The 12587-nt window shown below is 35.6% G+C and overlaps 1 protein-coding gene across 2 annotated transcripts in view; it reads right to left on the reverse strand.

Moving 5' to 3' along the window:
• LOC149574819 (tobamovirus multiplication protein 1-like) overlaps nucleotides 1-12084 on the reverse strand; it is a 71938-nt gene extending 59854 nt beyond the window's left edge. The window contains exons 1-2 of one of the 2 annotated variants that reach the window (XM_089814656.1): nucleotides 11798-12084; nucleotides 11537-11708 (exon numbers count right to left, since the gene is read on the reverse strand). In XM_089814656.1, the coding sequence (XP_089670782.1) occupies nucleotides 11537-11704 (168 nt within the window). In that variant the 5' untranslated portion in view covers nucleotides 11705-11708; nucleotides 11798-12084. The other variant, XM_089814655.1, reaches the window with a different exon arrangement.
• Nucleotides 12085-12587: the final 503 nt, after the last annotated feature.

The following is a 12587-nucleotide window of genomic DNA, read 5'->3' on the forward strand; positions in this document are numbered from 1 at the left end:
GGGACTTGGGTATGTGGGCACATGTCCTACGGGTGTGGGTAGGCATACCCATGCAACCTTGTTATTTAGAGTCCACATTTCTTGTGCCTACAATCTAACGTAATTCCTTTGGTCTTCATAATAGATAATATCATTCAGTATTCACAACATCATCCGTTACATGAAAAAAGCATCTAGAATTTTATCTGCTGTCCAAATATCAAAGGAGGCCCTCCTGTAATCTATTTCTTTCCATGTACAAAAACAAGAAAGCTCTACTGCAACAAATATGACTGAATAGTCATCTAAAGTCATCAGGTGAAAAGCATAATAGAACTAGCAAGAGTTTTAACTAGTCATGTGTCATGAAACCAAATGTATCTGTACTTTTCCAATACTAAAAAAATAAAAATTGATCATAATGCTAAAAAACTCATGACTATAAAATAACTGGCTTCAATAAAGCATCTCATACTTGTACAACCAATTTTAGTAGATAATATAATGGTTGCAAACACCAAAATCTTGAAAATACTAACAGTTTTAGATCCCTCGTAAATATTGATTCGACAAGCTTGAAAGAACAAGCAAGTTGTCAGAAATTGTTTCTTTCATGAGATCCTATTCCAAAATGTCTTTTTCAGGTGGTTCCCAAAAAGGAAAAAAACCCATTTCCATAACAAACTCAAGTTACCACACACCACTACACCTACAGATACCAATTTCCACATTAATTTTAACATTGGCCTCCTCCTAAACATATAACTCAGACATGAAAAAAATCTTGGCAAGGCCAACCTTCTAGAAAAATTCTTGAGTTTTGCATTAATCACAAAAGTAAGCCATTAATGTTTCATATATACAAAGTTAAAGTGCTACTGCATTTACCAATTACGGTATCATGGATATGAAGGCAACAAAACCAGTCACAGTTGGTCTTTGAAATTGAACTTAGAGACAAAAAAAGAAATTTAACATAAAATGAAGAAAAAGGTACAATAAAAAAGGCACATTAAGAATTTTGAGCTATAACATAAACACGAATGGACTACATTTTGACTCCCCACACCTTTACCACTTCCAAATGTCCAACTAAACAAAGTTCCTGAACAGTATTCATTATCATTTTATACAAAAATGAATCACCAAAGTTTGTTTAATGATTATGCAATTTCTGAAAACTAGGCTTTTGACTTCCACCATTCATTGACGCCATTACTGCTCCTTGGGCTACCCTTATCTCTAAAGGAATAATGCAGTATAGAATTCTGTACCCTTGCAAATATTCTTACATCCAGCCACAACAGCAGACATACTTTCTTTCTTCACATAATAATAAAATGAAAAATCTACTACCAATTGCATTGGTGTTCAGAGTTAACCCTGACCTTCCAATATTAGGCTCTCCCCATCATAAAGATTGCATCACCCCCATCACTCCTGCCACATGCACCACTGGCACGGAGAGAATGCAAGTCTATGCAGCAACGAATATGTCTTACCATACTACATTACCAGATTCAAGCATCCTTGTACTTCTGGATGTGGGTGCATCTGGGTGTGGATGCAGAGGTGGGATGTGCAAAGATGTGCAAAGGAAGCACATCTGTGGGTGCATCCGGATGCACCCACAGGAGGTGGGTGCACGTCTACACAAGAAGCGATCATGAATACGCTATAGTTCAATAAGTAATTAAAAGTCTTTAGATATTTAGATAATTAAACATCGACTAAAAACACAATGACAAGAATGCCAATAGGAATACTAAGAGCAGAGGAAATCAGTAATATCAACTGCAAAATGGATTATGGTAAAGCATGATGTTCGTGAACTCTCATATCTACAGAAGAGGTCAACACATAATGTGGTTATCTCCTAAGACAAATGTTCCACAAAAAGAAAATCTCACGAGATGATCTTCTTTGCAAAAGGAAGGGAACAATTCAGATGTGCAAATAAAGGAGTTGGTCAGAATGATACGTGATAATAAATCGATAAGCACCTGACACTTGACAAATGTCGACTTGAAAAGATATTGATGATAACAAGTCAAATACTCTAATACTTCCCCACATCAATATAATACCAAGACAAGTCATAGCCTACTGCCGACAGCAATTATGATGTGTGTAATTAGTTATTAATTAAGCACGGAGGTTCTCGTTAAACTGACTGAAGGCTAAGGTATGTGATTAACCTTACCATAGGCCATGATCACTAGAGATATATGGCGTATATGAATATTTGTTAACTATCAATTGGCATTTAATATTTATCTTTCACATTTAGCATCAATCAATGATGAAGTATCATATTATCAAATGATTTAATTCTGAATATATCTTGTTTTCTTGTGTATACGTACATATTGTTAAGTTTGTAGCTTCAGTCGGATCGATTCAATCATGAGATACACGGTTGATGGTAAATCATCATTTAGACAAATATTTTTATATATAATATAGTATATATATACATATATATTGTATTATATATATGGTTATTTATATTATTATTATCTAATGATGATTAACCGTAGAGATGTGTCTCTTCATGAGACATGTCTCCTCTCATATTAATAAGTCTTCAAATCTGCATTTGGAACAGACCGATAACAATGGCAGTGTTATTACATTTGCAGAAAATGGTCTTTAAACCTCAACATGGTATCAGAGTCAAACTGCAAATGAAAGAAAGAATGAATGCTTGGGTAACTTTCATATATGAGATTCAAAAATTCTATTATCAGCACTTGTCTCCTTGTGACCAAACGGTGCAGACGATGAATAATAGGAGAGGAACAAAAGTGACGACAGATGAAAACATATAAGGAAAAAACAAATTCTATACCAATCGGGAGGGATGCCCATATATTCATCGACAGATCCATGGAAGAGACAACTACAATCCAATGATACATGCTTTGGGATTAAATACAGGGATCAATATAGGAAGCAAGCCGCCCAAGACGATATTCCAATTCTGGAGTTGTCGTACATGATAAAATATATATTGGTTTCAATATGGTGGCTCAACGTACAGGGGGATATATAAGACAGTCAAGAAGTGAAGCAGTACACAACAGGGACTCCGTCGAGCCATGATTAGAACATTGTAACACCAAACACCCAATCCTTGAGGATCGCAGAGAGCTCGTGAGTTGGCAGGGAAGAGGAGATTGGAAAATTATATATACAATCAGTGAGCAATAAGGGGAAAAACAAAAACATAGACGGAGAACAAGATGGAGGTTGGAATATAAGCAAGGAAGGTAGAGAAGATAAAATCCGCAACAGAATAGCCTATTATCCATTTTCAATATACATCTACAACAACACTATCCTTACATAGACATGCGATGACGACTTGCAGATCCGCTTCAGTCAACAATTGCAGTATATTGACAAGGATATAGAATCTTCATTAGGTATCGACTAAGAAGGAAGAAAATAGCAGTGGCAACTAACAACATATTTTGCAGTAAAGAGATGAATAAATAATGTACCTTCATTACAATAAATATATTTAGGGGACCATTGCTCAAAGACCCATCTATGTGGAGGACATATATACACCTCATGTGAAGGAATACAGTCATTGTGGAAAATATTGAACAGAAATATCAAAAGAACTTAAGAGAATAAGAATAATAGATTACAGGAAAATGTCTTGCAGGACATACAAATGAATTTCAGTCGAGATCTAGTATGGAGAAGGGATGACCATCCAATAAGCAATGGTGCGAAGGAAGATTGTGGAAAAGAGCCATCTGTGTGTCGAACTGGCTTAAATGGTAAATTTAATAACAATGCCACCTTTACATGTGAGGGAAAGATGTCAAGCATCCAATCCAATGATCACAAAATTCTCAACCCCATTTTCAGATCTGTGTAAATATAAAACATCGTTGCTTTTTCTCTTACTACTACAGCCTAAGATAAATTATATTTGCAGGATGCTAATACGAGTAGCATTTCACCTTGAGAGAGTTAGGGCATTAATTTGGAATTTATGAAGAGACATCACTATGTAACTTGTCAAGTTCATCTTGGTGACAATATGTAACATGATGGAGATTGGGACTTTGTGCCTGTAAATTAAATAATGATCAGGTTGTTAAAAGGAATAAAGGAATCAATATAATCTTCTTGGAGATGGTTGATCACAGGTGGTCTAATTCCATCCCTTCTTTTGATCATTCTATGAGTCCTATACAGACAACTCCCATAATTTGGAAGCTTTGTGTCATGTGCAGATCATTTCATGAATAGAATTTGACATAGTCAAGGATAAACCGATCTGAGGAAGGAGCAGATAGGTGAAAAAATAATCTCCAATCATATATTCAATGACAGTATAGAGAGTAATGCCTCATTGTGATTAAGTTACAAGTGCATAATCCCATAAATTTAACAATTCACATAAAAAGAAACTACAATCCATATCAAAATGATTATAATTTGATAAGCATGCCTCTTAGTCCCAAATGGGACATTACAATGGTAACATTAATCATAAACATATTAAGAACTATGATTATTAAAGAGGTGAAAATAGTCTGAAAATCAAATTACAATGAATTAATATACTTCTGCTAAGATATCTGAAGAGGTGGCTTATAAAGGAGCCACTAGTATATACAATGTTAAGTATATTTAACCAGATAACCAGACCGTACTTCTTCTTCTTACCCTTATATATCATTAAGTTGGCATTAGATTATTTTCCTTAGGAGCCGGTGACTTCTCAAGAAGTAGATTGATAATCCTTAACTAATCTAACACATTGTGTGTGTTAGATGTTATTATGTTTATCTTTCTGATCATCGACTTATAGGAAAGATTGATTATGTTAACTTATGTCTCTTTGAGGGACATACCCTTTAGCAAGGATATATAGGAAGGTTATAGGTGCAGTTTGAGGACACACAGTTACAATTAAGTCTGCTCCTCTAAGCATCTATATCCTGTGATTAATTCAGAGATACTCCCATTCAATCAAAGGTCGAATATTCATTATTGCATCAGCATTAAAGATAGGTGTCAACTTCCTCAATATTCAGAAATTAGAAGACCATTCTCAGCAATCAAGGCCGAAATAAAAGTCTGAATAAAAGGTTACAGAATTTTAAGAAACTTTACATACAAGACATTGGGAAGACCTTGGTCTATGATATACTTGGAACTCCTTCAAGTATTAATGGAGAATACAATTTTAAATGGTTGAGGTTTCAGACTTGATAGAGCATTAGCTACTACTTGCATTTACATAAGGGAACAAGTCTAGAATGGTCCTCTTTCATGCTTCACCAAAATTCCACATCTACTGAGAACAAAAGTGTGGCTTCAATCTGAAGAGGAAGAATTGCAGGAGTTTTATATAACATAAGTGCAAATATTTTGACCTACAGAGAAACTTGCCATATCATATCCTTACTCATACAAGGCTCCATAAGAGATACATTAAGCTTGTCTCCAAACTATGTGAGATCTATCCTCAAGATTTATAAGCATAGCAAAAAATACAATAAAGGGTAGCAATACCAAGTGGTACTTAGAACAAGGAGTACTTGGATCGCTTGGACAAATAAGCAAATTGCATTGCGAAGGATGTTAATGAGCATCTTGAGGGATAATTTGTTGCAAAGAGGAAAAAGAAGATCATAAAGTTGTTCAAAAATATAAGAGTGGGAATTTTACATTGTGGGGAGAAATAATAACAAATTTTTCGTTCCCACTTGAACCATCTTTAAAAAAGAGATGTTCAAAAATATAAGAGTGGGAATTTTACATTGTGGGGAGAAATAATAACAAATTTTTCGTTCCCACTTGAACCATCTTTAGAAAAGAGATGTTTCACTCACAAATATCTAAAGACCCTCATGTACAAATAAGTATTCTTATTTTTTACATTTATCTACTCATTGTAGTCTCTCTCCTATACATACTATAAGAGTTATTTGCCTTGATCTTTTCCCTTACGTCTGAGGATGTTCTTAGAGTAAAAGAAGATTGGTACTTTAAACATGCTACCAAATATTAAGCAAACTCGATCTTATGACAGTAGCTCCAAAGAGACTGTGATCTAGAATTCATTAGTCATCTGATGATCAGGTTGGATAAAGTAAGGTTCTTGAAGCGAATATCCTTGATGATCGAGATTATGAGTATCCTTATATATTAAGCAGGAGTCTGACACTTCTTCAAAGGCAACATAGAAGCTTAGAAGATCGATATTCAAAGGGAGTCTAAAAATAAATGTGTGTGAGTGCATGATTTTGATGGGCCTACTCCTGTGTACATCATGAGGAAGTAATGACTTATCACCAGAAAATTGGAAGATTTCAGATTCAGAGGGAGTCTAACAGGCATCCTTGGGCAAAGAGAACCTCTAAGGGAGTAACTATAGGAACTGACTTCCTAGGATCATTGTTCAGAGGGAGAATTTTGAGGCACAACCCTTGTGAATGATACCTTCTATGTGAGAGAGAAGTTCAGGTGAAATCCCTTGTTCCACCCTCTGACTTGGTCCGTGGTAGTTACTATTTAGCATATGTGGATTATGTCAAGAAAGGTGACGATCTTTCATTGATATATATATATATATATGGAAGGTAGCTATTGTAAGGTGACGATCTTATCAATAGTTTGCCCTATTGTCAAGACAGACTTCATTAATTTGTTGTCCCAGAGTGTCGAAAGTCATGATAACGAACGTATCATGATTAGACTTCATTAAGTTGTTGTCTCGAAGTGTTGGAGATCATGATACTTGTCATGATAGAGACCATGACATTGTGATTTCTTGTTATCTAATAGACTACATTAAGAAGTTGTATCGGAGTGTCGAAAATCAGAAAACTCGTATCCTACTAGGATATAACATATTCTTCTTGTAGGCATCAAGGATTTGATGCCAGTGCACATACCAAAAGAATATAAGTATGATAAATATCATATGATTGATATTTCTTGTTGAATCATACTTCAAAATATACTGAATAACAACATCTAAGTTGATGGATATATGTTGATATCCTTAAATATGTCATTCCAGGAATATCATACCGAGATGATATCTCTTCATATATTTGAGAGCATAATGTATTCTATAACAATCCTCCCTTGCTAAGAGGAAGTGTTAAGTTTGTAGCTTAAGTCAGATTGATTCGATCATGAGATACGTGGTTGATGGTAAATCATCATTTAAACAAATATTCTTATATATAAAATATATTATACATATACATATATATATTATATATATTATATATATGGTTATTTATATTATTATCTAATGATGATTAACCCTAGAGACATATCTCCTCTCATATTAATAAGTCTTCAAATCTGCATTTGGAATAGACCAATAACAATGGTAATGTTATTACATTTACAAAAAACAATCTTTAAACCTCAACCTATATATACACACACATACCCAAATGCGTCCAAAACCCCCAAATAAATTTCATGTATCCATATAGTGGGTTGGAACTAGTAACTTGGATACTAACATTACATTCAAATCACTTAGAGATATTCTCGACAACAACTACAAAAAACATTGTAATGGAATTGAGTATCTCCAACATCAATAGCCACATCACCTAAGGCCCCCGTTAGTATAATGAGTGTAACACTACAACTTTCTTATTGAAACAAACCAACCATAGTTTATGTGAATGAATGAAAGAAAGATTTTAATAACGTCCAGGAGGCTGAAGCAATTTATGGGACCTGCAAGCTAGGGCACACCCCCAAAAAGGAGGAAGAGAACCTAAGAAAGTTGTAACCTCTTGGCTAACTCGTCTCTTCGTTGGTGCATTTTGATAATTAGGTTTGTGGTGTTTCCTAATTGTTTTTCCTCAAATATTTGGTTCAAACTACCTTTCTCCAAAAAAATTGTATACCATCTGATGTCATTGTATGCCAAGCATTACATGACAAATGGTGCTCTGTCTCAACAACCCCCCTATCACAGAATAGGCATCTTATGTTTTCCCATTCCTCTTTTGGCACCTACCATCTACCTGTTTCACATCTCAATTGATGAGAACTAGTTATGAGCTACGCAATGAGCATTTTTGCTCTCCATTTAATATTAGCTCCTTTTTTTTTCCTCATGATTTGTAGTGGGATTAAACTCCTTGAAATAATAAGATTTTTTCCTCCCATTCTACCTTGACCATATGATACTTCGAAATTTCTCACAAACATGATGTTTTATTTCTCCCAAACATGATGTTTTATTTCTCCATTACTAATCGGGTACCCATGAATGTTAACATCCCATTTTTCATCCACTTGTTATTTTGCTTCATCCACGTGCCTTTTCTCCAATCTAATCTATCCTCCGTAACTAACTTAGACCAAAGATGGTTTTCCATGCCCTAAATTTTCATTAGGTAACTTAGTAACCAAACCATTGCAACAACTTCTAAGGGGAAGGAGTCGACTTTTGCAAATAAGATCTCATAAGGAACAGTTGTTTTGATTTGCTAATGATAAAGTGTTTCTACATTCTTTCAACCTAACTACATTTTCGATCTGACATACAGCTGCCCCAAATTTCACACCCATACAAGACCATCGGGGTGACTAGAAGACCAAATAGCAATTTCTTGGTCTTCCAATCCCATAATTTTGCGTTCCTACATTTATTCTGTAGGGAATACAGCACTTTCCATCCCCCTTGAATTCTTTTTGTTTTGCATGTTTCCCAATTGAGCTTGTTTTGAAAAATGATTCCCAAATATTTGTACTCACTCACTATCTCTAAAGGATTACCCTCAAAGAGAAATGTGCTTGAGCGCCTCCTATTTCTCTTCAAAGAGAAGATCATCACTTTAGTTTTGCTAGTGTTCACTTGTATTCCCACTTCATGGCAAAAGCTTTCCAATGCCTTCAAGTGATTTCTCAAACCATTGGTCGTCTTAGCGATTATGATGAGATCATCCGCATATATAAGTAGTTTTATCACATAGCTAGTTAGTTGCACCCCCTCATCATTGGACTTGTTTAACCATTCTTCCAACTTGTCAATGTAAAGTCCAAACAAGGTTGGAGATAACGGGCAACCCTATTTGACCCCAATGTCATTGCCAAAGCACTCCGACATCCCCTCTATAGCTGTGATTTTAGCCTTGACATGCTCATACAATGTATGTACTGCAGCCCTAAGTTCCTTAGAAATTTCAAGCTCTTCTATTCTATCCCAGAGTTTCATACATAGCACCATGTCAAAAGCTTTTTTAAAGTCCACAAAACAGAAAAAGGCCTCTGCCCCCTAGGTGTTCCATATTTTTTCAAGCAAGAATCTGAAATAGTGGAATACTTTGGTCTAAAACCAACCTGCCCCTTAGCTTTTTTTCTTTCTGTTTCTGCCCATTTACTGATTTTCCACTCCAGCATGCTACCAATTAATTTGTCGAAGAGGGGGTTGACCACGATAGTCTGATAATTTGAAGGGTTGTTCATGTCTCCACTTTTGTGAAGTGGTATCACCACACTAGTTGTCCAATTTTGAGGGAAACCCTCTTCATTGACATTGCTGAAGATACAATTGATATGAGGCGCAAAAATATCGATAGCCCATCAATATCCTGTGCTTTTTCTGCAGCTAACCTCCTTATGCTTTGAATAGTATCTTTGTTGCTGAATATATCATTTGTGGCCTTAATTACTGGTGTTTTGTACTCTCCCATCTCGCACTCATAAAGTATCTTGGCGTACTACAGCCATTAAGCCCCTGTGATGTTATTCTCTATTTGTTTTGTCTTTTGCCGTAGCTCTTTCTAAACTTTTTGGGGTTGTTTTCCCCAAGGTTGATCAACTCGAGCCTTCTTAATTCCACATATTGCTTTTTCTTCCGCTTTGATAACTTTTCATACTCCTTTTTGTTTTCTTTATTCATTTTCCCTCTTGCTCCTTTCTGCCATCTTGCACTCATCATCAAACCAAGGATTAGCTGGGAAAGTATTCTTAATGTCTCTAATGGGCCTTGATCTTTTACATTCCCCAAGAGCCTTGGTGATGATAAGGACAAGATTGTCTTTGTCAACAATGCGCTGTTTTGGACTATTAATATTGTTTTCCTGATTATTGGAGATCCGCTCAAGAGAACCTTTGAAAATTTTCTGATTTTCTTGTCTCATTAGAATCCTACCACTCAAAAGCACTTTAGGTTCTAGCATTTGTTATATTGGTTCTCTCCATAAGATTGAAAGGGGGACTAATTTAATTTTTCAAATATCAAGTTTAGGTTGCCAATCCACATTTTTCACCATCCTGATCAAAGGGGCTTGGTCGTTTTCTAGAGGGTGTCACTCTCATGCACAACATCTTCTGACATCCATGAGTCTATCAGGTCAGTTAAATTCTTCTTTTAATCCATCTCAAAAGTTGAAGGGATTAACCACCCTCTACATACAGATGAGAACAGATCAATGAGACTACAGTGTTGTTTGTGGATCGCAAAGAAGGTGCTCCAAGACTCAATCGCAATCTCATCTAGTCGATTTTCTTCCTTTTGGTATGAGATCCCTCTAGTTTTCCCTGCTGAGATTTTGGATCATGGGGATGGACGCACATTATCAGTTCTCTGTAATGTATCAACCCTTAGTTCTGCATAACAATGTCAAAGGGTAATATACCCCTACTCTCTTCTCAAACTAAGAACCGTAACCACTAACAACCCTTGCATTCATCCTTTTCTGGTAGCAAATTGTGACGTTATACAATCTAATTCGACTTCTGCGTGACATATGCAACAGAGTTTTAACTCAAAATTTAGTTCAGCTTAATGCTTCGTCAAAGAATTTGCTTATACTGGAATCGTTTGCTTTGGGATTTAAGTTTTTAACCTCTTCAAGTTATTTTGTTTATTCGCAAGAACTTCATTTTAATTGTTCGCTCCCTTTATAAATTGTCAGGGTCTTCTCACACAAGAACTCTTCTATTTGCAATTGCCTTTACTTTTGAGAAATAGTGGCCCGTTTTGGTTTTTTGTGGACATTGAAAATATTTAATCAGTTTTCTAACTCTCCAACGGAATTATCAGCCACGGCATGCATGATTTGCAAACTCTAGAGCTACCTCCTAGCCTTCTATCCAGGCAAGCGCACCCACATTCTTCTCAATTAACGTTTTCAAGAGCATACTTACCAGGAAATGTGAGACGCGGACTCTAAAACAGAGACTCAGTTCTCTGGCGATTGGTGTACATGCATTCTCATCATATCATTCTGTTACGAGGTCCATCTAGGACTCTTCCGAAAAGCAGCTCCGCTAATAGTTGTAAAGAAAAATACTGTCCAAAGCACCATCCCCATCCAGTTTACAAATCATCCTCATATCAACCACACTACCTCCCTAATTCTCTATTTCAACGCAACCCACAAAGATTCCTCCACCAGGATCAAACGACACCATATGATCGACCAAAAGACATTTCTTCGTACAAATACACATACGAGCACCCGAAATCTCCACAAATACAGAAACTAAAATAAACTCATTTAAATATCTATACATACAAAACCTTTTGAAACCTTACCAGGGCAACGAGCGCAACCAGTGAATAGGCAGCAGTGAGGGCATAGAAAATAATGTCCTGCCATTCCTGGGATTCGTCGATTTCATCCCACCAGCTTGAAGAGCCCAACGAACTTGCAAGGGCATCATCATCCACGAAAGTCCGCAGAAAAAACACCTTACTTCCCATGGTTCTGCGGAAAAAGAGAAGTTCCAACAACAAGAAGATTTGAAAATACCAATCGGCGTAATACGAAGAAGTTACAGAGTCACTCGAACGAACCTTATGATTTTGATGGGCAGATACAGACACCTAATAAACCGTAATGACACCCAGCAGTGATAAAATAAAGCGAAGGCGGGACCTTGTCGGTCTAGCCACGTGTGCAAATAGCATCACATTTCCTTGCGTTTGTGCCAACACATTCCATTTTCCCTAGATGAATCGGCACTGGCACTGCCATGAATGCAGTATATTTCATCGGATATCCTCAATCTTTTTCATAAACACTTTCCCTAAGTAACTGGTAGTTAATCATCCGGTTCAGTTGAAATGTGTTTGACAGTTTTAAATATTTATCGATATATCTTCATTATTAATAGCAATCAAACAAAGATAAATTAATTAAAAGGATTCAACGTGTAAGAATTTGAGTCAATCTTGATGACTCCTATTGAATGGGAGGTTTAGAAAACAAGATATTTTTAAAAAGATATTTTAAAATTAAAATTAAATGCTGTGATTTATTTCGAATATTGTTGAAATATTTTGGTGGTGAGATTGACATTATATATACAAATCAAAAGATAAAATAGATCTTAGTGTGTAGCCTAATGTAAAATTAAGGGAGACTCAATAAAAGATTTTACTTCGACACAATTATGTATAATATAAGAAAGACTAAAATTTAACTTTGACACAATTATGTATGATAAGGGAGACAAAAATCTTAGGATGAGTATATGTAATGGAAATTTTTTAATCAATGATGAGGGAGATTAGATCTTAATAATAATAATAAGAGATATAATTTTGACACAATTATTTATAATAAGGGAGACTAAATCTTAGG

The sequence above is a fragment of the Cupressus sempervirens genome, chromosome 2 (assembly GCF_028749045.1).
Source record: "Cupressus sempervirens isolate cs-2001-9-10 chromosome 2, ASM2874904v1, whole genome shotgun sequence".
NCBI lineage: Eukaryota > Viridiplantae > Streptophyta > Pinopsida > Cupressales > Cupressaceae > Cupressus > Cupressus sempervirens.